We start from the raw sequence: 25,501 nt of genomic DNA, 5'->3' as shown, positions 1-25,501 counted from the left end.
TCAAAAGGGGATATGGCAGGATTGCGAGACTCATTTTAGAATCATAGAACCATAGGGTTAGAAGGGAGCACAAGGGCCATCTAGTCTAACCCCCTGCAAGATGCAGGATTTGTTGTGTCTAAACCCGCCAAGACAGATGGCTCCAGCCTCCTTTCGAAAACCTCCAGCGAAGAAGCTTCCACGACCTCCCTAGGGAGAAGCAGTTGAGTATTTACCACTCCTCTAATTTGCGTCATCTGCAAACCTTATCACTGTTGATTTTATTATTTCTTCCCGGTCATTAATGAAAATGTTAATAGTCTAGGGCCAAAAACCAATCCCTGCAGGACCCAAGCTGAAACACACCTATTCTATGACGATTCCCTATTTACAATTACAATTTGAGAGTTATCAGTTAATCCGTATAATTTGTGCCATATTAATTTTATATCTTTCTAGTTTTATAAATCAAAATGTCGTGTGGTACCAAGTCCAATGACCTATAGAAGTCTAGGCATATTACCTTTATCAACCAAACTTGTAATCTCATCAAAAAAGATAAAGTTAATTTGACAGGATCCATTTTCCATAAACTATATTGAATGGCATAAATTACATTATTCTCATTTAATTCTTTATTAATTGAATCCCATATCAACCACTTGATTATCTTGTACAGGATTGATGTCAGACCAGTAAACCTATAATTATCTGCGTCATCCCATTTACCCTTTTTAAATGTTAGCATAACATTAGCTTTCTTCTAGAACTTTCCTGCTGTTCCAAGACTTATTGAAAATCAATATTAATGGTCCAGCGAACTCCTCAGCCAGCTCTTTTGAAACTCTTGGGTACAAGTTATCTAGATCAACTAATTTAAAAGTGTATACTTTAGTAGCTGCTGTTTAACATCCTTCCAAGATACTAGTGGAATGGAAAGAGTTCTGACAATGTCTTTTTCCCCCAAACACAGAACAGATTTATTGAACTCTTCTGCCTTTTCTGTATTATTGATAGTTCTCCTATTTCCATCAAGTAATTTTGTGGGGTTCCGAGCTCCTCCTGTGGAAGGAGCTGAAGCAGAGCTAAGAGTTATTACTACAGGAATGCAGATTGGATTACAACAAAAGGCTAACTGTGTGGGCTGTAAGGCACGTTAGAGGTATGAATTGAACATCACAGGGTTTAAATCTGCTCCAAACACAAGATGAGAAAATTCTTCCTTGAAATAAACCAGCATAGACAATAGAAAACACCACCCCTTCTCCCCACCACAGTAAATTCCTCCTCCACCGTGGCACACAGCATGGGGAGGACACAACAAGTCATTACCCACAACCCAGGGGCACAAGTAAGATGGACAGAAAAATGAGGGAAATGTAGTTTTAGCTTGATGACAAACTCACCATCAGGCCTGGCCAGGAAGAGGGTCAGAGGGTTATCTTTGGTGCTGTGCTATAGAGGCCAGGTCCTACACACTGAAGTCAGCTTTCCATTAATTTCAATGGGATTCAGCTGGTCCTGTAATACAGTCTTACCTCTATGGTCACCAGTTTAAAGCCCAGGTCAGTGAAAGCTAGAAGTTCTTCCCTCCTCATGGCGGTTTGGTTTCCCCATATAACAGGAGATGAGGATCTCAGTGCCATTCGTATGGACGTGTGCACATCACACAAACCACTCCCACAACTGCCACTTGTTGGAGCCCTTCTTGGAGGTCTCGGTGGGGAGGCCAAAGCTGAAAGTTGGTCACGAAGGCTGAATTCCACAGGGCCCCTCTAGCTCAGAGTGGAGGCACTTTTGCGGAGCACCATGAGGTCCAGCGCTGTATCTATCCCAGAAGCGATTTGAGGATTTTGGTCTCCAGCCTGCCATCTTTCACCAGCAATAGAATTCACATACAGGTTAAATAAGAATAAAAGAAGCTGCATGCCATATTTGTTCTAATTCTGTCTTACATCTCTCTAGGCATTTATATCAAGCTCATCACCATGCTATCTGAGCACCAGCATGGAGAGATGGAACTCGCATTCTGGAGTGGAAGTCTTGATATGGGACCTCCAGAAACAACATCCCTAGCCTGAGATGTTCACCGGAGTCAAGAAACCTTCCACACACTCCCCAACCATAAAGGCAAAGATCACTTTCAGCTAGCCAGAGTGAAGAGAATTCCAGAATAGATTCTCAGAACAACTGTGGGTCACCCCTCCCGGCTTTCTGATGAGACACTGAAATTTGCGTGACTTCATCTACTGGTTGTGTTGAGTCAGGAAGGCAGAGCAGAGAGAGGAGCTTCCAGGTGTCCAAGAGGTGCAAACTCATCACAGGTTCCAACACTGGGATCTGTTCAAGAAGCCTGACCTGCCACACCACTCTCACCCCTACCAATAAGTGATGCTGTTATGGGAACAGATAGGAGAGGAAGATGGAGACCTGCACTTGAAAGGACAGCCTGTGTGAGTGAGACCAGGTTGTCAAAGAAGCTATGTTGCATACACATGCAATCATTTGGCTGCATAAATTCAGCGGATTAGGCATGCAGTTCCCCAACTTGCATATGCAAGTGTCCATTTGCACACATAACTGATGGTTTGAGCAGCCATAAAAGGGAGGCACTATGGGAGTGTGGGCCCCCACTTTCCAGCTGCCTCTAAACCTTGCAGAGGTCAGCAGCTTTGGCAACACTTATAAAAGGGGAGCTGGTGAGTGAGGGGTTAACTCAGCGAGTACCTCACCTTTGCCTTCCGCACAGCTGGTTCCACTCCTTGGCAGCGAAAGCCTGTCAGGTCCAGTGCTGTCAGGGGAAGGAGCTCTGCCAGCAGCTGTCAGTGACGTAGCATCTTCAGGACAAGAAAGCAAGGCAGTGAGGAAGAAGTTTCCTTAACCCTGTTAGCATCAGCTACCGGGTCCCAACAAAGTGGGCACCTACCACTCCATGTAGATCTGACTGCAGCCTGAGGGCATGTGTCATCTGTCAGTCAGGTCCCTGGGTGCTGTATGCCGCAGGCTCCCCTAAGGCGCATAATTGCAGGGACTTGCTCTCTTTGCAAAGGATCTCCCCCCTTCTCTCCCAGCCTAGCCTAAGTAAAGCAATTGGCCTGTGGCGCGGGGTTAAGGGGGATCAGCCGTGGCACAGCTACAGCTGTGCCGAGATGGCACACACATGATTTTGGGAGTGTTTGCTAAACAGATATTTGAGGCGCTCGACCCTTGGTTGTTGCCGAGAAAGTGGAAGACATCTGGGGGAGGCAGGGTCATGCCTGTGGGTGGACACTGGCATCACCACCACCAATAACCCTCTCTAAACATACTCAGTTGTTGGAGCCTCTGCCCTCACTTTCCACCCCTTGTCACTGAGTCACTCTCTGATTCTCTAACTTCCCTCACAACTGTCGGGGAAGGGGACAACTGTTCTTTGGCAGGAATCAGACGAGCACCAGATGGTGCCACCAGCTGCAAGCACTTTCGTTCCTGCTGGCTCGACCGGAGCGCTCGTGCATTTCGCAGAAGGAAATGGACGAAGGGGCCCCAGGTGGTGGGGGTGTGTTTGTGCGCATTGCCGTGGCCTGCCCAGGGCTGGTCTGTAGCCGTGACCTCATGCTGTGCTTCTGGATGGGGTTCGTCTGCTGGACAGCTCCCCAAGGGCAGCAGCCACAGAAGCAGCAACAGAGGCCATTGTGCCCCGATAGGCCACCAGCTCCAGGGGGGCTGATCACAGGAAGCGGGGTGATAGTGGCTTTTGCCTTTGTGATTTTGATTTCCTTGCTAGGCAGCACCCCTTCTCTCCCCGGTCACTAAAGTGTGTTCTATAGTCCATAGACTGTAAACTTTTAGACCGAGTTCTGTGGGGCAGGGACTGTGTTTTCCTGTGTCATACACAATCACACTCATTGCTGGCACTTAATGTAATAAGTGCTACTAATAATAAAATAATCTCCTATTTGGGGTCTCAGCACACCAGATCAGAGAAAAGCCCAGTAGGGGAGTGGTGAGTTGGAGTTTTTTCCTCCTCTCCATCTCACCGTTCACGAAATCGACTTTGGTTTATGGTTTTAGAGGGGAAACAAACGGTTGTTCACATTCCAGTTGGAAGATTTCCGTTACGTTCACACCCTCCCACAAGAAGTTTGGTAAAAAAGTAAACGACATAACGCAACCTTATTTCTGAGAATTCAGAATGGTCACATGCAAGAACCCTATGACCGAGAGGCTCAAGTCCCCTCACCTTACTCTAGACTGTCTGGCTGCAGGCTGCCTGCTGCTGGGCCCCGATTACACCCTTCCCTTCAGAGCCCCCTCGCCTGCCAGCAGGACCAGGAAAGCCCTCTGAAGTCAACAGCAACAGCCTATAACTATGAGTTTTCAATACACCACAATTGCCAGCACCCTTCAACGGGAATTCAAGTACAAGGAATCTCAGCAACAGCCACTGGGTCATTCCCATCCACCCCGCCCCTCACAGGTGACAACTGAAGTGTGAAGAGGTTATAGGGTAGCTCTCTCATTCACAAGGTGTTTTGCAACACCAAGCCCAGCTTGGCACATTGGCTTGCATTCCCCCAGTGCGTGATTATCTCACCATCATTCCCTCCGGCAATACCTGATGGCTAGGGCAAGTGGTCGATGAAGAAATAATTGAGAGAACACTACAGTACGTGTTACAATGCCTGACAGAGCAGCCAACACTTCCTGGAAATCTTTGAAATAAAGCTCCACCTTTACAAACAGTTGGGCTTCTCTAGAGCTTTCTTCTTTACTAAGGAAGGAACACCTGATCTGACTTCATTTACATGAGGGTGAATCAGGAGTGACTCCAGTAAAGCTAATGGAGTTGCCTCAATGTCAAGACAGAGTATGCAAGACCAGGATGAAGTCCAAAATGTATTTGCCTGAGAACAGATCAGTTTCTCTTAAGAGTGCATCTGTTTCTGAAATGCCACCTGACAACTGAGTCCTCTTTGGTGATGTCAGAATAGTCTCCTGGCAAGACATGAGGTACTATGGACTATTATTAAATATTTATATGATGGTAGCACCCAGAGGCCCAGATCAGGTCAGGGTCCCTGGGCGAGGCACTACAAAGAGGGAGACATGATCCCTACCCCAAAGAGCTCATGATCTAGGATGACAAAACTTACAAAGCGGGGGGGAGAGGAAAACAACATATACTGTCTATCATAGACATATTTTTGCATAAAATTGTAGCTAATCATTTTGTAATTACATAATTGACTGGGCCCCTCTACTCAGTCCAGCTGATTTCTTATAGGCACCAGATCTTTTGGGGTGGTGAATTCAGCAGGAGAAAGATCAGAATCTGAGGGCCTGAATCTCCCTTGCCTTGTATTTTGTGCCATTATTTACACTGGTCAAAGTGGATGCAAAATGGGAGACTTCTGATCTGATTGTGCTTTGTCCACCTGTAAGTGACCACATGCCAAGGCCGTGGAGGATCAGTCCCAGGAAGGAGAAAGAAGAAAGAGACCTACCTTGTGCTACAACCAGGTGCCAAGACAGGATTTCTCCCTATGGCACATTTTCTAGCATGTTCTCTCCAACTCAAACTGAATACCCTGGAGAGTATGATTGCCTGCCTAAGTAGTACAATGTTTAGGTCAGACTTAAAGGGCTCACCTCAGAACCAGATCCCTCTACTGAAGTGAATGAAGTTGTCCCTGCTTACATTAGAGTGGAATTCTACCCTCAGTCTTAAATGGCTTAGTTTAAGTCTAAATTAGCTTGCAGACTCACTGGAGCCAGGGCCTTGCCTAGACCCCTCTGCAAAGCACCCACTCGGCCCAGCACTAGCCCATGACAAATGTCGTGCGGCAAGCAACAGATGCAAAAGCTGCAGTATAAACAGTTGAGGAGAATGCGATGGGCTAGCGAGAAACGTATCCCTCTTTCCGTAGCCCATCCTGCAGTGGTAGCAGAGCAAACGGAAGGGGAAACGTCAAACTGCTGAACGAGGATAGCAAAGGAGCCGTAAAGGGACTGAAGAGACAGGAGTCTAGATGGAGGAAGGATGGTCCAGTGGTTAGGGCACAAGGCTGGGCCTTCAGTGACCTCAGCGGAATCCCTTTGTGACTGTGGGTGAGACACTTAGGGCCGGATTTTTAAAGGTAGTTAGATGCCTAAAGACGAAGCTAGGCCCTAATGCCTTTAAAAACCTGCTCCTGCGTCTGTATCTCAGTTCCCCATCTGTAAAGTGGAGATGAGAGCACTGCCCTGCCTCCCAGGGGTGCTCAACATCAGAGACAGTGAGGGTCTGTGGTACTGGGGGCCCTGTACATACCTGTATAGGCAAAGCACCAGAGTGAGCCAGGGGCTAATTAGCCACTCTCCTCTAGCCTGTGCCATGTACTCTGTGCATCCTCGAGCCATCCAGGGAAATGCCATGCCTACACAAACCCCCCAAAGCTCATCACACATGCCCACTTCTGCTTTGACACCACTGCCTCACACACACACTGAAAGGGTTAGAACAGCAGCGGGTTGGGACAGAAAATGCTCATGATTCTGCCCTTAGGGATGCCAAGAGCTGAGAAGGGAGGGGAGCATCGTGTCATCCTCAGTCAGAGACCCTGCGGCCAGCGGCCACGGCAGCCCTCGTCCTGCCGACTCAGCACTCCCTGCATGCTAGCTCCAATCTGGCTGCCCAAGCCTCGCCCGCAAGCAGCTGACAGGCTGGCCACGCTGCTTTCTGGCAGGCTGAGGAGTGAATGCAAGCGTAACTTATCAGTATTACCTCATGTGAAAGCCCTGTGCCTTTGTATCTCAAGCAAACACTGGGCATTATATCCTAGCTGGTTCACATTGTTATTCTGTCTGGTTGCAAAAGGTTAGCTCTGTGGAGCACAGCACGTCCACACAGGCCCTGAACTTTCGTGTGGCAGCCGGACCCGCACCCCACCCCACCGTCCCCAGAATAAATGGCTCTCCACAGGAATAGCAATATCACCCGCTTCATTTCCCAGGCACGTCCAGAGCCAAAACAACACGCCGTTATCTGGACTGCAAAGCTGCACAGCAGCCTCCGCCGGCATCATCCGTGGCGCATAAATCTGCTCAGGTCGCGGTTCATGGCGGGGCCATTCTTGTTCCCTCCCTCACCTTTCCCTCACCCCTGACTAGAGTTCAGCCTTGGAGAGCAACTGCCCCGGTCGTACCCGCCTGAGACTCCAGTACCAGCCTGTGCCCACCACCTCCCATTCACTCACATATCCTCTTCCCTGCCGCGGCCCAGTCTCCAGGCACCAGCCCAGACGCCAGGGAAGCTTAGCTGCGGATTCACACATGTTTCAAAGACTGGGAGCTACATGGGAACAGAGATGGTGTCTTGGAGGCTTCCTCTCCTATTCCTCACTGCACCGGCCTCTCTCTCCCCCCCACCCCTCCCCATGACGATGGGACATTCCCACGGCAGCTACAGAAATGACTTACCTGGGAAAGTAACACAAGCTGATCCCGGGGGGGCCAAAGACGGGGGGCGGGAGCAGTAGCAGCAGATCCAGCCTTGTCAACCTGATACAAGGCTTGTGAGTGGAGGTGGGCCAGAGGAGGATCCCAGACAAACACCCCTCCCTCAGAAGAGCAGAAAACAAGACGAGCAAGCCCAGTGGTTAGCTTCTGAAGAAGGTCAACATGAGTATAAGCTCTGAGGAGAACGTCCTCTGTGAGGTGTCGAGGCCTCAGGCACTGGTGTGCAGTTTGAGACACACACGGATTTGGTTTCTGGAACTACAGAAGGCAAAGCATGAACTTAGCAGGAGCGTCTCTCTTGCCCTCTAACATCCTCACTATGTCCTGGACATACGCTAGCAGGACTTGTGGCCCTCTCTTCTTCCTGGGTCATTGGTCTGAAGAGCCTCCCCTGCTCAAAGGGTCCCATTAGTTTCATTGCCATTGCCGCCACCACCACCCCACCCTTCCCCAGGCTCCCTGGCACACGGGTATGTCGAAAGTCAGTAAAGACAGGAAAGGGAAGTTACAGGACCAGCCAGAAGGCTCGTGGAGAAGAGAAATCCGGGAACTGATGACAGTTCCCGTCAGCAAAGACAGCCTTATCCAGCCTACTGCCAAGACGGGACACGCATCGTCATCCAATACAGAGCGCTACGACACGACTAGTGAAGGCCTGCTTGCCCATCCCAGCCGTGCACGTAGCGCATTACAGCATAGACCCCGGGGGCACCTCGTTACAGCTTGGTGCTGAACAGGAGGGGCCAGTCATGCTCAGACTCAGAGGGAGGATGGTGTTGTGGTTAAGGTGCTGGACTGGGACTAGGGAAATTTAGCTCCTCCTGTGAGCAAGTCTACTCGCTCTCTAATCCGTCCTGGGTCTGTCCTTGGCAGTGCTGTTGTAGCTGGGTGGGTACCAGGATATGAGAGAGGCAGGTGGGCGAGATAAGGTATTTCATTGGGCCAACTTCTGTTGGTGGAAGAGACCCCCCCGAGTCTCACACATGCCTATCGCAACATGGTGTACCTCACCCAGCGCATCAAACGCTGCAAGAGCAGCTGCATGGGTGAAACCAGACAGTCCCTACGCTCACACAGAAAAACAACAAAAGATCAAAACACTCGCAGGCAAACGCTTTCCACAAAATGACCACTCCACACCTGACCTCTCAGCCCTCAAAGGAAACCTGCACAACGCCTTCAACAGACAAGCCTGGGAGCTTAAATTCATTACTTTGCTAGACACTAAGGACTTGTCTATGCTTAAAACACCACAGCGGTGCAGCTGGATGGCTGCAACGCTTCAGTGTCCACCCTACCTACGCTGACAGGAGGGGTTCTCCAGTCGCCGTAGTAAATCCACCACTCCGAGGTGTCCACCTAGCACCATCTACCCGGGGGATTAGGTCAGTTTAGCTACGTGGGGATTTTTCACACCCCAGAGACACAGAGCTATGCCATTGTAAGTTGCCAGCATCGACCATTCCTCAAAATCAAGGACTCAATAGAGAGACTGGTTTTGCATCTCTTTATAACACTCTGGGCTTGCCTACACTTAAAATGCTGCACTGCTTCAGTGAAGACACTACCTATGCCGACAGGAGGGGTTCTCCTGGGAACACAGGTAAGCCACCTCCCGAAGAGGCAGTGGTTCGGCCAACAGGAGCATTCTCCTAGCATTGTCTACACTGGGGTTAGGTCAGTTTAAGTGCATCGCTCAGCTGGGTGGATTTTTCACACCCTTGAGCAGCGTAGTTATACAGACCTAATTTCCTAGCGTAGACCAGGCCTTTGTAACCCACTAACCCTCCTTTGTCCTATGGCTGCACAGGTGTTAATGGCCCACTGAATGGCCCCTCGCAACAGGTCTTAACTCCTATGCTTAAGGGCTGGTCGACACTGGGACCTGACATCAGCACAGCTTTCTCGCTCAGGGGCATGAAGAATTCCCCTGGTGCAGACAGCAGAAGAATTCTTCCGTCAACCTAGCTGCAGCCTCTCAGGGAGGTGCGTTCACTTCAGTGACAGGAGACACACACCCACCCCCCACGGCCTAGGCAGGGCTTGTCTACACTTGAAGCACTACGGCTCCATCGCTGCTCCCCTGTAGACACAACCGACACTGACAGAAGGGTTCTCCCGTCAGCTTGGCTGATCCACTGCCCCGAGAGGCGGCCGCTTGGACGAATGCTTCCCTTGACCTACCGCTGGCTGCGAGACCAGGGGTAGGTCGGCTTACCTGCAGCGCCGAGGGGTGTGGCTTTTACACACCCCTGAGGGACGAAGCTGGGTCAACCCAACGTTTTAGTGTAGGCCAGGCCATAACATCTACTCTTTAGCGCTTCCAATGTAGACAAGCCCTAACAATCTGCTCCACCTTGTATTTAGCCGGGACGCACGGATTACCTTTCCCAAACCTGACGAGCAATGTGGGCCTCAAACATTTGTCTCGGTCTCTTCCACCAACAGAACGTGGTCCAGTACAAGATAGCTCACCCACCTTCTCTTTAGACTGTCCAGTCTTTGGGCAGGGACTCCTGACTACATGTTTGTGTAGCATCCAGCACAGTGTGACCCTGATCTCCACTGGAGCCTTGAGGCATTACCAGGATACTAATAATTATTAAAGTTAGGGGTAATTACACCAGACCCTCACTCCTCAAAAATGCCGACTGGGACGCAGGAGGGGGAAATGCAGGGGGAAGAATGGCGCATACCATCACCATGGCATGGGGAGTGGAAGGGAAAAGAACCCAACCTTGTCCCCACAAAAAGTGGGATAGCTTCATTTTCCCCCTATTCAACGAAGGACTACATTTCCCCCTGTCAGCTCACTGATCCAGCCCTGGATTTAGCCCCAAGGCAAAGAAACAGACAAAAGGGGACACACGAGGAAACAGCAAAGAGATTAGGGCACCCGGATCAGACAGAACAAAATGACAGAAGATTCCCTAGGGTGACCAGATAGCAAGTATGAAAAATCACCACACTTTTTTTTGCAAGGGGTGGGGGTAGTTGCATATATAAGACAAAGCTCCTAATATCAGGACGTCCGGTCACCCTAAGATTCCTGTACACTGCAGCATCGACCCAAGGATAGCCCAGTGGGGACAAGCAGAGGCCAAACTGCAGAGGCTCAGGGCACTGGGAAGGAAACCTTGCATAGCACAAACAAAAGAGGGTCTGAAATAATTCATGGACCAAATGTGCAGCTGGTTTCAGTTCGCACAGCTCCACGGACGTTAAAGAGCCATGCCAACCTATAGCCACGAAGGGAAAAGCCCACTGTAAACAGCGTAAGTGACAGTTTTTCATACGAGCTCACTAGGGAGTCATTCCTACCTTGTGCTGTAGGCATTAGCTTCTACCACACGCCCACCTGGGTGAACCTTATTGCCCTTTGCCTAAAACACTGTCACTAATCTTTATTAAGTAGTAAAGACAAAATTTAACAGAAGTTTACTGGGGAAGTGGGCGAGGGTGGGGAGATGATTGGTTGGGCAGATAGCAGACATACAGGGCCCGATTCCTGCTGGTTGTCAGGGAAGGGGGATCCAGCATCACATCTCTGCCCCAAAAGCCGACAAGAACAGGAGCAATGCAAGACAGGGGCCTCTCTCTGCTCCGCCAGTCCCCCATCTGATTTGATCAATGGCTCTGCAGCAAGGCCTCACCCCTCTAGTGCCAGATGCATCCACTGCTTCCGGTTACCCCTGGAGTCAGTCAGACAAACACCCTCCCACACACACAGCACTGGTGGTTCCCCCAATAACGCCAGCCTTCCTGGGGTTTACTAACAAAGCAGCAGTTTCTGAAAAACAAGTATCACCTGGTGCAGCTTCCGTGCCACCCTCCTTCAGTGTTTGCACCTCAGAGTCCCATGGTTCTTGTCCCCCACCTCAAGTAATCCTTCCACACCTGGTGCAGATTTTCCCACAGCCTTCCTCCAAAGCTACATTAACCGTCCATTTTATCCCTTGCAGCTAGGACTCTCACTGACAGCTTCCCCCAGCAGACGTCTGTTCTCCATCAGCCTTTTTCTACCAACCCACTCCCCCACCAGCAGGCTCCCTAGACTTACTGCAAAGCCAGCTGCCAGGCTTACCTTATATCATGTAGCTCTGTCACCTGACTGGCTACATCAGGCACAGGTGAGCCCAATTCCCCTAAGAGCCAGCCTTAGGACAGCTGCACTGGGCCATGCATGTGCCCAAGGACCAGTGCCCTGTTATGGACCCAAAGGAAAGAACAGCTACCTGGAAAGGGGTTGGAGGAATCTAGAACCAATCTGAATTTCCTCCGTTCTTGAATTCCAAACCCTGTGCAGCAAGGAAACTGGAAACTGGCAAGATAAAGCTCAGACGTGCCCAGGCATGTCAGAAACCGGGGACAAAGTTTTCAAACAGAGGTGTCTACAGCAAGGCACCTAAAGCCAGATCTCAGCCTAGATCCTCTAAATCAGTGAGAGCTTAGGTACCTGGACACTTTGGAGGGTGTAACTCGGTTTGTAACTCAGTTTTCACATGTGCGGAGCCCTTGTCCTCCCATCAGCCTTGAGAGCACCTTTGAAAACCAGGATCCTCTCATTCACGGCTCCCTTTGCATTTAAATGACCAACTTTGAGCACCTAGGGCTGAAAATGCTGGCCCATGTTACTGCGAACGACGGTCGAGAGGATGGAAACTGGGAGGGGTTAAAAAAAAAACAACGAATTGCCATTTCACCTTCCTTGCTACTGGTTGTGCCCCAGCCAGGACAGTGAAACCAGTCGGGGCAGGTTCACTCTGTGCATCTCCTGCCCTCGCCTGTGCTGGAGTGTTTGGCCTTTCAGTGCTGCAGGGGAAGACTGAGAGCCCCACGAAATCCCCTCCCCTCTCCTCACCGACCGACCCTCTTCAAACAATCTCTTCACAGCCGATTTTGCAAAGCCCCCTTTTAATAAGTACAAACCCTTCATCTGGAGCCTAAAATCCTTGAACTTTGCCCCCTTCTCTGACACAATATTTAATTAAATCACAAGAACTTCCCCATAAAGGGCAGGAGGTCCCAAACCTCACTGGGTTCTCTTATCCCAACAAAATCCCCCTTCCTGCCCACTCCCACCCCAGTGGGGTTCAGAAGAAGACAGCTGCTGTGGGGACACTTAGACCCCTCTTCTTCCCATACCCCCTTCACACGCAGTGATACTACAGGTAGGGTGACCAGATGTCCCAATTTTATAGGGACAGTCCCAACTTTTGGGTCTTTTTCTTATATAGGCTCCTATTACCCCCAACCCTGTCCCAATTTTTCACACTTGCTGTCTGGTTACCCTAACTACATGTGCCCGATGCTAAATGGCTTTGAGGGAAGATGGCCACAGATTCACTGCTGGGCACATTCTTGAAGGAGACACCCCGACATGTTCCCCAAGGCCAGGCCTGGGGCTGTCTCTGCAAACGAGTGGGAGCTGCTGCTTCAGCCTCTCTGCTCACGGGCACAGGTGAGATTTCTGTGGCCGGTGCTTTCAAGGCACCAGCAATCATGTCACGCTAACTGGGCCCGATTCTGCGGTCGTGCCGGTGTCGATCAGGAGTGACTCCCTTGAAGCCAGTGGAGTTACCCCTGGGGTAGAAGCAGAGTCAATGAGATGAGGATCAGGCCCACTAGCACCTGCCCCCCCTCTTGTTATTAAAGCTCTGACACTGCTGTGGCTGGTGAGGGCAAAATCTCTGGTGTACTGTCATCCCCGGGCCCACAGGGGTAAGGGGAGGGGGCGGGCGGGGTTTCATCTGCTTGTTCCCAAGACAGTGCCAGCCTGGAAGCATAGCACCTGTGCCCAGAACACCGGGAGGCAGGTTGTTTCAGGAGACAGTGACTACGTCAATGAGCGGAGCAGCCCCCCCCCATAAAGCCAGTGGCCTGGAAATTCCTTCCCATGGGACAGCGACACTTCCCAGCTGCTGCAAAGGTTTGAGATTAACCCCTTCACCGCCACTGCTCAGGCCAGGTACTCTGTGCACCACAGGCCTGAGCCAAAGCCCTCTGAAGTCAAGGGGAGTCTTTCACCAGTTTTTGGGTTGGCCTCAAATCAGCCTGAATGGGAACTCCCTGGGGCACTGGCATCACGAGAAAAATGGTCACCACGCTGGGGCTGCATCCAGGGCCAGAGATCAGCCGACTTTATGGGCATCTTGAACCTCTTGCTTGTGATCCAGCTGCCCATTGTCCTGTTATTTTCTGACTGATATTGACACAGGCCCAGACCCTCAAAGATATTTAGGTGTCTAACTTCCATTGAAATCAAGGGTCTAATAAGCAAACTTCCCCTGCATGGGGTTTGAGCTAGGAACCTGTTACCTGTGCTCTCCCTTCACATCAGGATGGCCCATGCCATGCCTTGGCTTGTGGCCTGCGTACCTCCACCGGAGCTGAGGGAATTAGATGAGGCATAAGTCAGGGCAACCGCCAGCCCAGGCCACAAGCCAATAGAGAAAATTATCCCCTAAATAAAGAGAAAATGAGAGGGACAAGGACAGTTGTTTGTTTGCCACTTCTTTGGCCCAGTCCCCCTTGGGCTGGATTTCACGTTTGTTGGCATGATGTCAAATGAGCTGAGGTTAGAACATCGTTCCCGAGCTTTCAACCCACTTTTGACCTACAGTCAAAACGGTGTTTAAAATCTTTGAAGCTGCACTGGTTTGAAACTGCGTTTTAAACAACCTCAGCAAAAAAGGTTTGAGTCCTTTGTGTGGCTGGACAGAGACTATCATCACATGCACCAGGCAAGGGTCTGCAGCTCACCCTCCATCATGCTGGCAGCATGGCCCCATCTCTGATTAATTCATTTACACATGCACCATTCTTGCTTTTCCAGCACCTAAGCTGAAGTCCTTTGCCAAGCAGTAGCCATTAATCCAGATCCAATTTAGTTGTTCACATGTCATAACATCTCTGGATGTGTTGAACCCAGCATCAGACTTTTCCCACTTGGCTTTTGAACCAGTTCGCCATGGCTTTACTGCTCAATATTTCAATCAAAATGTTAGCCAGGAAGTTGCAAAGTCCTTCTCCTCCTCAAACTCTGTTCCAGGTAGGGGGCCACTGCTCTCATAGCTCAGGGAACGTCACTGACCAGCCAGGAGGTTCCCGAACACTAGTCTGAGGTGGAGGGACAAGGCCTTAGATGACCCTAGTGGGTTTGTGGTGATGTCCAGCAAGGCCTGTGATAGGTCAGAGATTAGAATCCAACAGCTCCCCTGGCTACCAGCCTTTCTGTGGACCTGTGCGCTGGCCCTGTCTAATTGCCAGATACGGATGGATGAGACCATTTGCACTTCCTTCCTTTTCTAGTTTACTCCAACCCAAGCCGCAAAACACATCACTGCAATCACCTGTGGCTTAGGCGGGAACCTTCAGTTTAACCCTTACAGTGCTGGCATTTTTCAGAGCGATGGATATGAGGTAATCACTTCCTCCTGGGATTCTCGCATGCATGGCTCTTCCCTTTGCCTGACCCTGCCCAACCCCAGGCACCTGGCTTGGAAAACATGGCCAGCCCCCAGCCCGCAGCAAGGCACTGGCTGAGCCTCAGCCAGGGCATGATGCAGCCCCGTGGCGATCCCTGCAGTCCTGCGTAACCTGGCAGCGGGCACCTTAGCAAGTGGCACCCACAGATTCTCCGATTACCCCCTCTGAGCTGGGTCCCCGTGTCCCCGTGGTGGATTCTGCATGGGAGGGACTAGGGGTGCCGTTTCAGACCAGATCAGTGCACAGTGCCTTGGTTAGACACCGCCAAGTGCCCCTTCCCAACCAGGAGCATAAGCAGGGCCTTAATACTAACACTTTGGGGCAGTCGATCCCAAAGGGGGTTTCCAGAGATCACTGAAATGCAGCCACTGCTGGGGAGTTGACTCTGGTCTCCCACTCGCATTCCGCCTGCCTTTCTTCCCTTCCTCTCCTAAACGGCCCAGTGTTGCTGTGAGCTGTTCAAAAGCTGCCTCCTTCCACCCCCAGAGGTGGCTGCATTTCAGAGTCCCGGCTAGATCCCTTGTACAGGCTCTTTTGGAAAGAAAAGTAAGTTCTAGCCAGAAAATAATATATTGGGCCAAATTCTGATCTCAGTTACACCGCTGCTGAAGGGATGCCCTGGAGTGCCTATCCTCACCGGGAACCCTCCAATCTCCTTTATCTGCCCACCACACAAAACTCCCCAGGAGCAAACCCTTGAGCTGAAAGCAGCTCAAACCATCTCAGCCTGGCAACGAGGACGGCAAAAGGACCCGAGATCCTCCCCTTCCAGTTCCTTGTTCACAGGGCCGGTGTGTGCCCAGTAGCCCCGGGGAGGGATGGGCCCTGTCTCCCTGCGCTCAGCCGGGTGGGGGGCGCAGGCCTGGCCCCAGACACGGCTGCCAGCGATGGATCCCCGCTGAGTAATCAGCGCCCCCCAGCTAGCTTCTCCCGGGGCAAAGGGACCGGCTCTGCCGGCTAGCACCTGTCCTGGCCCAGCCCCGCCTGCCTCCTGGCTGTGCGGCGGGGACCGGGCGGCTCCCCCCGGCCCTAGCGATGCCCCGGGGTGCTCCGTGGCGGCGCCCTGGGAGAACGCGAGCCCGAGCCGGGGTCCGAGCCTAGCGCCCGGGGCTCCGTCCCTGCACCGCGCGGGCCCCCGACAGCCCCCGGAGCGAGCGCCTGGCGCCGGGGAGCAGGGGCAGCCGCCCGCCGCGGCTCAGCCCTCCTGCAACCCTGCCCTCGAGCGGCCCGTGCCCCCTTCCGCCCAGTCGCTCCGCTCCCCGCCTGGGGCAGCCTGGGGGCTCCTGCCCCACTCGCTCGGAGAGGCTGGGGAGTGAAGCCCGGGGTGTCGGGGAGCTCGCTGCACCCCACCGCGCGCCCAGCCCCCAGCGGAACCGCAGCGCGGGGGGAGCGGCGCCCAAGCCAAAGAAGCCCCGGCAGGAAAGACAGTGCCCGGTACCAGGGGCTCCCCACACGCCCGATTTGGTGCGTCGCAAGTCCGGTGCTGGGTCCAAGCGGGGGGGCGCAAACCCCTCTGCCAGCTCGGGACAGGCACCAGAGCTAGTCACTGCGGAGCGGGCTCAGCCCCGGCAGCCCCCGCTCCCTGGCCCGTGCAGATACTGGAGCAAAGGGATCAGCTGAGACCAGCTGCGGGGGGGGGGCACCAGGGGTCCGGGTCTCTCCAAAGCCCCAGCCTCAAATTGCAACCTCCTGGCAGGTGAGCGCTGTAAGGGGGAAGCCCCCAAAGCGGGGCAGGCAGCCTCTGGGGCGGCGGGGGGGGGGGGGGGGCAAACTGGGAGCTCCCCCCCCATGTCAAAAAACACTTGTCTGGAGCCGCCAGATTTCCGCCTTTTCTTTTTTTTTTTTAATGAAAAGCTCCAAATGAGAAGCAGATTGCTCGCGCCAGGCTGGCCTTCCCCAGGAGCGGGCTGGGGGCTGGGGGCTGGGGCTGGCCTTCCCCAGGAGCGGGCTGGGGGCTGGGGCTGGCCAGCGGCTGCCCTGGTCCTTTGGGCTCCCCCGTCGGCTCTGCCCCTGTTCTCCGCTCAGCGCCCGGCCGCGCTCCCAACCCGCAAGCGCCACGGCTCGCAAAGGCAGCAGAGACCCCCCCCCACAAAGCCCCCCCCCCCCATGCAATCCCAGTGCTGCCTGCCCAAGGGGCCGGAGCCCCCAGGATCCCAATGGAAAGGGCTGGGGGGGGAGGGTTACTTTCTGAAAGGCCAATTCTGCCCGAAAAAAGCGAGCCCCCCCTCCTCCCCCCCCCGCGATGTGTCATTTGTTCCTGCCAAGTGAGACCAAGCCGAGATCCCTGCTATTGTTAAGCAGGGGGCTGGATTGGACCTGGCTGCGCCGATGACATCACCGGGCAGGTTGGGTTATAAATGAATGAAGGAGAAGCCCCGAGCGCGAGCTCCGCACTTGCAAGGAGGCAGCCGGGACCGACTCGCAGCGCGGAACTTTGGCTCGGGTTTTGCGGTGACTCCCTCTCCCAGCGGGGCCGCGGTGACCCCCGGGCCCTGCCCCCCAGGATGCGGATCTCACACTTCCTGGCTTGTGGACTTTCCCTGGCTCTGCTGTCCGTCAGGCTGGAGGCGAGACCGGCAACTCAGCCCCAGCAGAAGGTAAGCGGGGGGCTGCTCCGGGCAGGGACGGGACAGGGGCCCCTCCTCCCCACCGCGCTGCGGGGGGATCCCCCGGAGGGAGAGGCGAGGAGTTAGGGGAACTTTGACAACGGGGAGGGGGTGGCTCCTTTGCCCCCTTAGCCCTGCTTGCTGCTTCTCCGCTGCTAGGGCTTCTGGGTTAGGAGGGGGCAGATCTCCCCCATCCCAACCCCGCATCCCCAGCCGCCCCCCCCCATCCCGCTGCAGCCTCCCACTCTCTGGAGCTCCCCGCCACTTAACCCTTTTGCTGCTGCTGGGTCTCTGGGTCTCCCTGCGTGTCCCCCGGTCAAGGAGCCCCAGGCTCTGGGACATCAGCGGGGACAGGGCTGCTCCGGCGGTGGCCGGGCTGAACTCTGCTTTCCAGCCCCCTGGTGCTGAGGGACCAGGGCGCTGGGAGCGGAGCCGCCCCTCCCTGAGCCGCGAGTCCCCCGGTTTGAGCCCTGACCTGCGGGGTGTCACTGTCCAGCCGCCGGGGCGGGGGGTGTCAGGGGCGGGTGGGCTGCGGGGCGGGCGGCAGGTGCAGAACGGGCCCGAAGTGCAGATTGCAGGAGGCAGCAGCAGCTTGCAGGGGGCTGGGACCCGACGGGGTCGGGACTCGGGCGCAAGGGAAAAGCTCGGGGAGGGGGCACCGGGTTCAGCTGCACCAACCTACGGGTGGGCGGGGAGATGCCCGAGAGAACCGGGCTCCTGGGGAGCGTGCAAGCCGGCGGGGGGGGTGGGGGGGCACCGAGTCCCCTAGCGCCACGTTTCCCGGCTCTGGGAACTAGTAGTGGGGGGGTCCCTGGGGCTGGAATCGGGGCCGGGTTGGGCTCAGGGGGTTGGAATCGGAGCCGTGGGGCTCGGGACGGGCTCGGGGGGTTGGAACCGGGGCTCGGGGGGCTGCAACCGGGGCCGGGGGGGGGTTGGCACCGGGGGGCTCGGGACGGGCTGGGGGGGGTGGAACCAGGGCCGAGGGGCTCGGGGGCTTGGAACCGGGGCCGGAGGGCTGGAATCGGGGCCGGGATGGGCTCAGGGTGTTGGAATCGGGCCTGTGGGGCTCGGGACGGGCTCAGGGGCTGCAACCGGGGCCGGGGGGGGGGTTGGCACCGGGGGGCTCGGGACGGGCTGGGGGGGTGGAACCAGGGCCGAGGGGCTCGGGGGGTTGGAACCGGGGCCGGAGGGCTGGAATCGGGGCCGGGTTGGGCTCAGGGGGTTGGAATCGGGGCCGTGGGGCTCGGGACGGGCTCGGGGGGTTGGAACCGGGGCTCGGGGGGCTGCAACCAGGGCCGGGGGGGGGTTGGCACCGGGGGGCTCGGGACGGGCTGGGGGGGTGGAACCAGGGCCGAGGGGCTCGGGGGGTTGGAACCGGGGCCGGAGGGCTGGAATCGGGGCCGGGATGGGCTCAGGGTGTTGGAATCGGGGCCGTGGGGCTCGGGACGGGCTCAGGGGTTGGAACCGGGGCCGGGGGGGGGGTTGGAACCGGGGGGCTCGGGACGGGGCGGGGGTGGAACCGGGGCCGGGGGTCTGTGCTGCTTTCACGGCATCCTGCCCCTGCGCTCTGCCCTGCAGCCCCCCCGGAGCTCGCCGGGACACGAGCTGGCGGAGAGCCCGGCCGCGGGCCGCGAGCGAGGGGAGACGGCGGGCGGCGGCGGCGGCGGCCGGGGCTCGGGCTCGCGGCTGCTGCGGGAGCTGCGCGCGGACACCAAGTCCCGGGCCGCCTGGGCCCGGCTGCTGCGCGACTACCCCGGCACGCGGCGGCACAAGGGCGTCAGCAAGAAGGGCCTGTCCAAGGGCTGCTTCGGCCTCAAGCTGGACCGGATCGGCTCCATGAGCGGCCTGGGCTGCTAGAGCGGCGACCCCTGGCGGCGGTGAGTGCCCCCTGCAGCCGCGCCCCCGTGCACCTGCCACGCACCGGCCGCGGGGTCCCCGCAGCCCCCTGGGTCTAGCTGCCTCCCCGCCCCCCCCCCCATCATAGCCTCTGAATGCCCCAGTCCCGCCCCCCCCCCCACTGTCTGCCCTGCCCTGGGCCGGCCAAAGCCACCAGGCTGGCTCAGACCAAGGGTCCATCCGGACCAGTGACCTGGCTCTTACCGGGGCCAGATGCTTCAGAGGGAATGCAGAGATCAGAGCCCTGGAGTGAGCCAGTCCCAGCTTCTGGCCCTCAGAGGTGTAGGGACACCCCAGAGCACTGAATCCTCTGGGAAGGGCTGCAGGCCCGGACCCTGTATCAATACAGGGAGTGTCTCTCCCATGGCAGAAATGCAGCCACCGCTGGGGCAGGGTGGTGGGAACCAGCAGGACGCACAATGGGGCAGGGTGAAACAAGGCCCAGGGGCCACACAGCGGATTGCAGTCACCCTTATATTCAATAGGGACGAGAGCCTAGGGAAGTGTGTGATGCCTGGTTTTGGTCTGGCAAGGCCATTAGGGTCAAGCTACAGCCTCACCTCCTTGGAACTATCAAAGGTGTTTGCCAGACGCCCATCCCCATAGCCTCCGTGCTCCTCTCTGCAGGCAGCCCCCTCTCTCTAAGGTCCGAGCACGGCTGGGGGGCACGTTACACAATTCGGTTGGGTTCACCCGAACAACTGGTCTCTGCAGAGAAGCAAAAAAAAAAAAAAAAAAAAGATCTGAGAAGACAAACTAGAAAATAGCTGGGAGAGTAAAAAACACTTTTTCAATTTGTACAGAACGCCCCCACCCCAAAACGTGCCAGGGATCAAAGTCCCAGACTGAAAATCAGGCTGCTCAAAGGGCAGCTTAGCTGAAGTCCTGCCTCTTTGACCCTTTACTACGAGTCAAGATGTGACTCTTCAACTGTGCAAGTTGACTCCTTTGCCTGTTCTAGTGCGTTCTTTAGGGCCCATCATGGTGGCATCTAGACGCTTGGAACTATGAGCATGTTGGGGAGAGCGGGTTCGCCTACAGTCGCACGACAGTAGTGCTTGGGGCTGGGGCTGCTGCAAGCAGCTGTCTTTTTAAGAAGGGTATTGCCCAGTCTGCCCAATTTCTTGTTCTTCTTTTAGGTGCGTTGCCTATCTCCAGCTAAACACTCCTGGGCATTCACTTACCATCACTGCCACTGGGTGGTTGGGGGTGCTATGGGGCTGGGTGCCGTCATAATGAGCACAGAGTCATACCATGGTTAGGACAAGCCTTTCCAACGCCAACCCTCCGCGGAGGTAACCACAGGGTGCTCTCTCTTCTGGTGGGGCTGTTGATTTAATCTGTCCTGGGTGAGACCAGACAGCGGAACATGGATTTTAGACAAGACTCTGTCTCTCTCTGTGTCCAAGAGGGAGGCAACCTGAAAGCATGAAATGACATTTGTGCTGTCCCAGGCTTCTGATTCTGCGCTCCCTCTGGTATAACGCCACTGGCTTCAGTGGAATTACTCCTGCTTCAAGGAGAGCAGACATCCAGGTACTTGGCCATGCAGCTTAGGTGTGCTTGTCGATCCTTTATTTTGGGGTGCATGGGACTGTAATATATAGTGATAAATTCCTCCGATTTCAAAGGACACCCGGTCCCAAATCTATGGGACTGGACACTTTTTCATGCAACCTCCCCCAGATTTGGCTTGCACCTGTTTACTCCTAAATTGGAGGCGATGGGTAATTATAATTAGCACTGCTACTGTTCTAAAGATTTGGCACAAACTTGGAAGATTATATATACACACACATACATGCCTGCGAATCTACTGTATGTACAGTACATAGCAACAATGTCTATTGCTTGGAATCGCTGCACCTGCCCTGATTTAACAACCAAAATACTGCAGGGATGGTCCAGCCATGACAGTGTCTATCAGCGTTTCTGCTATGGTTGGGTCCACTGCTGTGGGATACGTTAGTGTAGCTTTGTCAGGGTGTTCACAGCAGGCACCAGAGGGACCGTGCGCTGTATAGACCTAGATTCCCAAGGAGGGGGTGCTGCCTGGCAGGACTGGTACTAACTGGACAGTTAATTAGTCTGTGAACTGTACAGATTAAGTCCTATGGTTGGTATTTGCTTATATGCCATGCCCCCCTCTTGTAGTAAGAGCAGAAAGTCAGAAGATGGTATTGATGCTTTACAATCCTAGAAAACTACCCCGTATACTCCCCTGCTGTAAATCCCCTCCCCCCCAGCAACCTCACTGTATGAGCTCTTCACCACATCTATGTATCAAAACCCTGCCATTGATAAATGCCTCCTAGACAGTTAAGTAGAGATTTCCCCAGGCTTCTTTCCTATTTAAACTTGACCCCTGAGGAGTCCATGGAAACTAACAGAGTCCGCTTCTAAGTATAGCTGCAGAGTCACAGGTGTCTTGCATAAATGCCCTGTGCTCCATGAGCTCTGTGTAAGTTCCAAAGTTCGTCTCTTTCACCAGCAGAAGCTGATCCAATAAAAGACATTACTCACCCAGCGTGTGCGCCCAATGAAGGCCGAGGGGGCTCGGACGGGTAGCAAGATATTTTCTGTAGCTTAGGAGAGTGAAGGATGCCTTGGCTGAAGGGTTTGCTCTGAGCCATATTCCCATTCATTTATTTTGAAACATTCGTTTTACATTTGAGTCTTCTCCAGTTCATTTACACAGCTCCTGAGAGATCCCTTTGCCAGCCCATCCTTGGTATCTGGTCAGGTATTAGACTGTGAAAAGTCTCCAGGCAAAGTTGCATTGTAAACATTTCCCATGTGAAACAGAATTTTTACTTTCAAGCAATGACCACATTGATCAGCAATAACAGGATAGCCTTTGGGATACTAGTGGTTTCCCGACTGCTGGCTGACTGTGTGAGTATACTGTATGTTCCCTAAGCAGCGTCCAAGGGCTCTGATTCTGGCTCTGGTTCTTTAAGCAGGCAACATGCAGATACACTAAGCATTTGGGGTCACTCTTGTTTGCAATCCAAGCCACGAGTTATTTCTTTCTGCAGGGCCACAGGTGTGTCAGGCACTTTTACACACAAGCACAATAGGCTAAGTTCCTGCAATAATCTAGCTGGGCACAGATCCACCTCTGGTCTAAATTGGCATAGTTCTGTTGAAATCAACGAAGCATGACCTATTTGCATCTGCTAAGGATCTGCCTCATAGGCCATGGCCGTTTGCAAAACAAGGCAAATGGAAAAATTTAGAGATTCAGCCCTAACACAAGAAATCAGAGACACTCTTAATTTCAAACTGGCATTTTGAAGTCTGAACTTGAGAGGCCAGGTGTATATCTCTGTGTGTGCCCAAACATCAGACACCAGTAACTTTTATGCTTGCTAGTGGGTCCGCACATAAGAAACAGCAACAGGGGCTCGGCTCTTGTTGTCCCACCATCTGCTGTTGCCCGGAGAGTGATCTAAAGGGATTATCCAGGCAGGGAGCAGGCCAGCTCAGGACTTGGGAAAGAAAACCCCCACCTGGAGCTCTGAAATGTACATTTGTACCAAACTCTCCCCAGAGAGAAAATTCTTTTATAGCTGCACATCAAGGGGCCTGCTCTGCTGCCCCAGTGGCACAGCCTGAGAACACAGGGCACGAGCCTGGCGACAAGACCCAGCAGCATGCCACAGGCCAGATCTGTGCCACAGGCCAGATCTCTGCCACCTGCTCTGAGTGGTGGTGGAAGCCCTGCGCAGAGGCCTTCCCGTGCACACTGATTTAGCTGCTAGATGCAGCCCCTTTGTGTCTGTAAAGTTCTTTGCAGGTGGGAAGGACTAGCTCTGCATCAGGCACACAGCAACGTGGCTGTACAGATAACCGACAGCTCCAATCTGCAGGGCCTTATATGGCTTTTAATTAGGGAAAACTCCAACTGGAGTCAGGACAGCTGCAGGCAGCAACACAGGATTCAGCCTTTAAGTGCTACCAGCAGGGAAGCTGGCGGGCAGCGCTCGGGCAGGCAGATGGCACGCTTGGGGCCTGATCCCACCAGTAGGGCGGCCCCTACTCCCATTCACTTCCCAATGCCAACATCTCTTGGGACTGTTATGGGGGGGCACTATGTGCTGAGGGGAAGCTGTCCACAAAGCAAATACTAATGGGCATTTTCCTGTTCTTGTTTGTTTCAGGGCTTTGAATACATTTCCCCCCCTATGGCCATGTCCGGCCACTCCCCAGCCGACACCTAGAGGAGCAGAGAACACCGGAAATGGGACAGACGACATGGTTGTGTTTTTCTTTTCGGTACGAGGAGTCATGACACCAGCTGTTTCGGTTTTCTTATTTTTTTAAGATTAAAAAGTTCTATCATATATATATATATGTATATATATAAATATATATATATATATACACATATATATATATATATTCTATACAAACATCACCAGGACAAAGGACAGTGCTTTTCCAAAAGACTGATGAAGCCAGCTGTATAACATTGCTGTTTGAAAATCCATGTCACGCATAAATGTATTTATGTTGTAAAGCTATTTATATATTGTTTATAAAGAGATATTTATAAAAATTTTATTTATGTAACTAAATGAAAGGAGTCGAGCAGTGTAACTTTTTTTCCTAAATAGTTGAAAAATGTGTAAAAACCAAAAAACCAAAACAATGTATCATTCCATGTGGCATTTTGTAACCTGTCTTCATTTATTGGATTGAGTCACTTTCTTTAAAGTGCCAGATTAGTTCATTTTAACAGCAGGGAAGCAGTATATTCTTTTTAAGAGCAGAGTGCGAGCGAGCGATTTAGCCTTTGCCCCCTCCCGCAGGGTGCTCAGTGAGGAAATAATTATGGCTCCGATCCTGAAATCATTTAATCAGGGCCCAATCCTGTTGTGAACTCTCAACAGTAGCATGCCCGTGCCTGGGTGCAGCTGCATTAACCTCTGAATTTGTGCAGGGCCCACCCTTGAGGAGTTTATTGCAGAACTGGGGCCTCAGGCAACTTACCCAGTGGGCCAGCTCCTGATCAATGTAAATCTGGAGTAAGTCCATCACTTTCAATTGATTTACTCTGGATTTACATTGGGTAGCAGAGCAGACTCTGGCCTATTGATTTAAATATGGATTTTGCCTCCCTATGGTCTGTAGGACGGAGCCCTTAGTTCATTAAATAATTTGAGATACTCCATAGGTAGATAACCACTGAGTACAGAGCAGGACCCAACACCCACTGAAACTGATGGAAAGCCTGAAATGGGCTTTGGATCAGGCCCATTAGTGTTAGTGGGAAAGAGACCCTGGATGCTGGGTGGCCACTGTTATTCTAAGATGGAGTTGATTATTAAGTGGCTTGTTGATATTCCCTTTCTCGAGCAGATTTATTTCACGGTGCTTAAGACAACAAGCAGACAGACAAATACACGGCGGGCAGCCTGCTAAGGAGTCATGACACAGGTGTTGCTACAGCTTCTTGCTCTGTAAAGTGCATGAAATACTAGAGCATTAAAATGACTCTGAGCTTTAAAGAAAACATAAAGAGGACCAAAAAAACCCCAAGCATAGATCCTGCAGAGAAGCTCCTTGGCCTCAATCTTTGAAGAAGCTTTAGAGAGGAGCAGCAGGCTCCCAGCCATGTGTTTCAGCCAGGCTCAGTGACTGCTCTGACCCAGGTAGCAATGGGCCATGGGCAAAAAGAAAGGCAGCGGACTCAGAGCTATGGAGACCTACAGGCAGAGCGATCCCTCTCCTCAGCCACAGTTTGGCCGGGGGTCACAGAGACCCACAGACAGGGTACTGCCTTTCCTTGCCAGCAGTCAGAGAACTATAAAACCTACAGCCAGACCCCCTCACTGTAGAAAACAGCTGGCTTGTTGATCTGCTAAGCTTGGAGGATTTTGCCTGTACATGTGACAGCTCACTCAGCAGGGTGCCAATGATCCAAGGAACACTTCTGACTTTGTAAGAGCAAACAGCAACCACGTACCCATCAAGAAGATAGTCAGCATCTGTCCTAAGACAGAGTCTGGCTGGAGGGGGAACATCTGTGTCTGAAAGCCCTTCTAAGA

General features: G+C 53.4%; 1 protein-coding gene and 1 long non-coding RNA gene across 2 annotated transcripts; one reads left to right on the top strand and one right to left on the bottom strand.

The window, feature by feature from the left end:
- Positions 1–597: 597 nt before the first annotated feature.
- Positions 598–20,726, bottom strand: LOC125643006 (uncharacterized). The gene is made up of 4 exons (XR_007358555.2): positions 20,633–20,726; positions 20,009–20,156; positions 2,712–2,816; positions 598–1,851 (listed from the first exon to the last, which is right to left on the bottom strand). It is a non-coding gene; the product is annotated as an uncharacterized LOC125643006 (long non-coding RNA).
- On the top strand, positions 17,268–24,118 carry NPPC (natriuretic peptide C). The gene is made up of 3 exons (XM_048865049.2): positions 17,268–17,543; positions 19,131–19,429; positions 23,612–24,118. Exons 1-2 carry the CDS (start codon positions 17,304–17,306, stop codon positions 19,407–19,409), a joined length of 519 nt encoding a protein of 172 aa, XP_048721006.1. The 5' UTR covers positions 17,268–17,303; the 3' UTR covers positions 19,410–19,429; positions 23,612–24,118.
- The last annotated feature ends 1,383 nt before the right edge of the window (positions 24,119–25,501 follow it).

This window comes from Caretta caretta, chromosome 9 (genome assembly GCF_965140235.1).
Source record: "Caretta caretta isolate rCarCar2 chromosome 9, rCarCar1.hap1, whole genome shotgun sequence".
NCBI classification, from domain to species: Eukaryota; Metazoa; Chordata; order Testudines; family Cheloniidae; genus Caretta; species Caretta caretta.
Note: the sequence above shows the minus strand (reverse complement) of the source record. Positions and strands in the feature narration are given on the sequence as shown.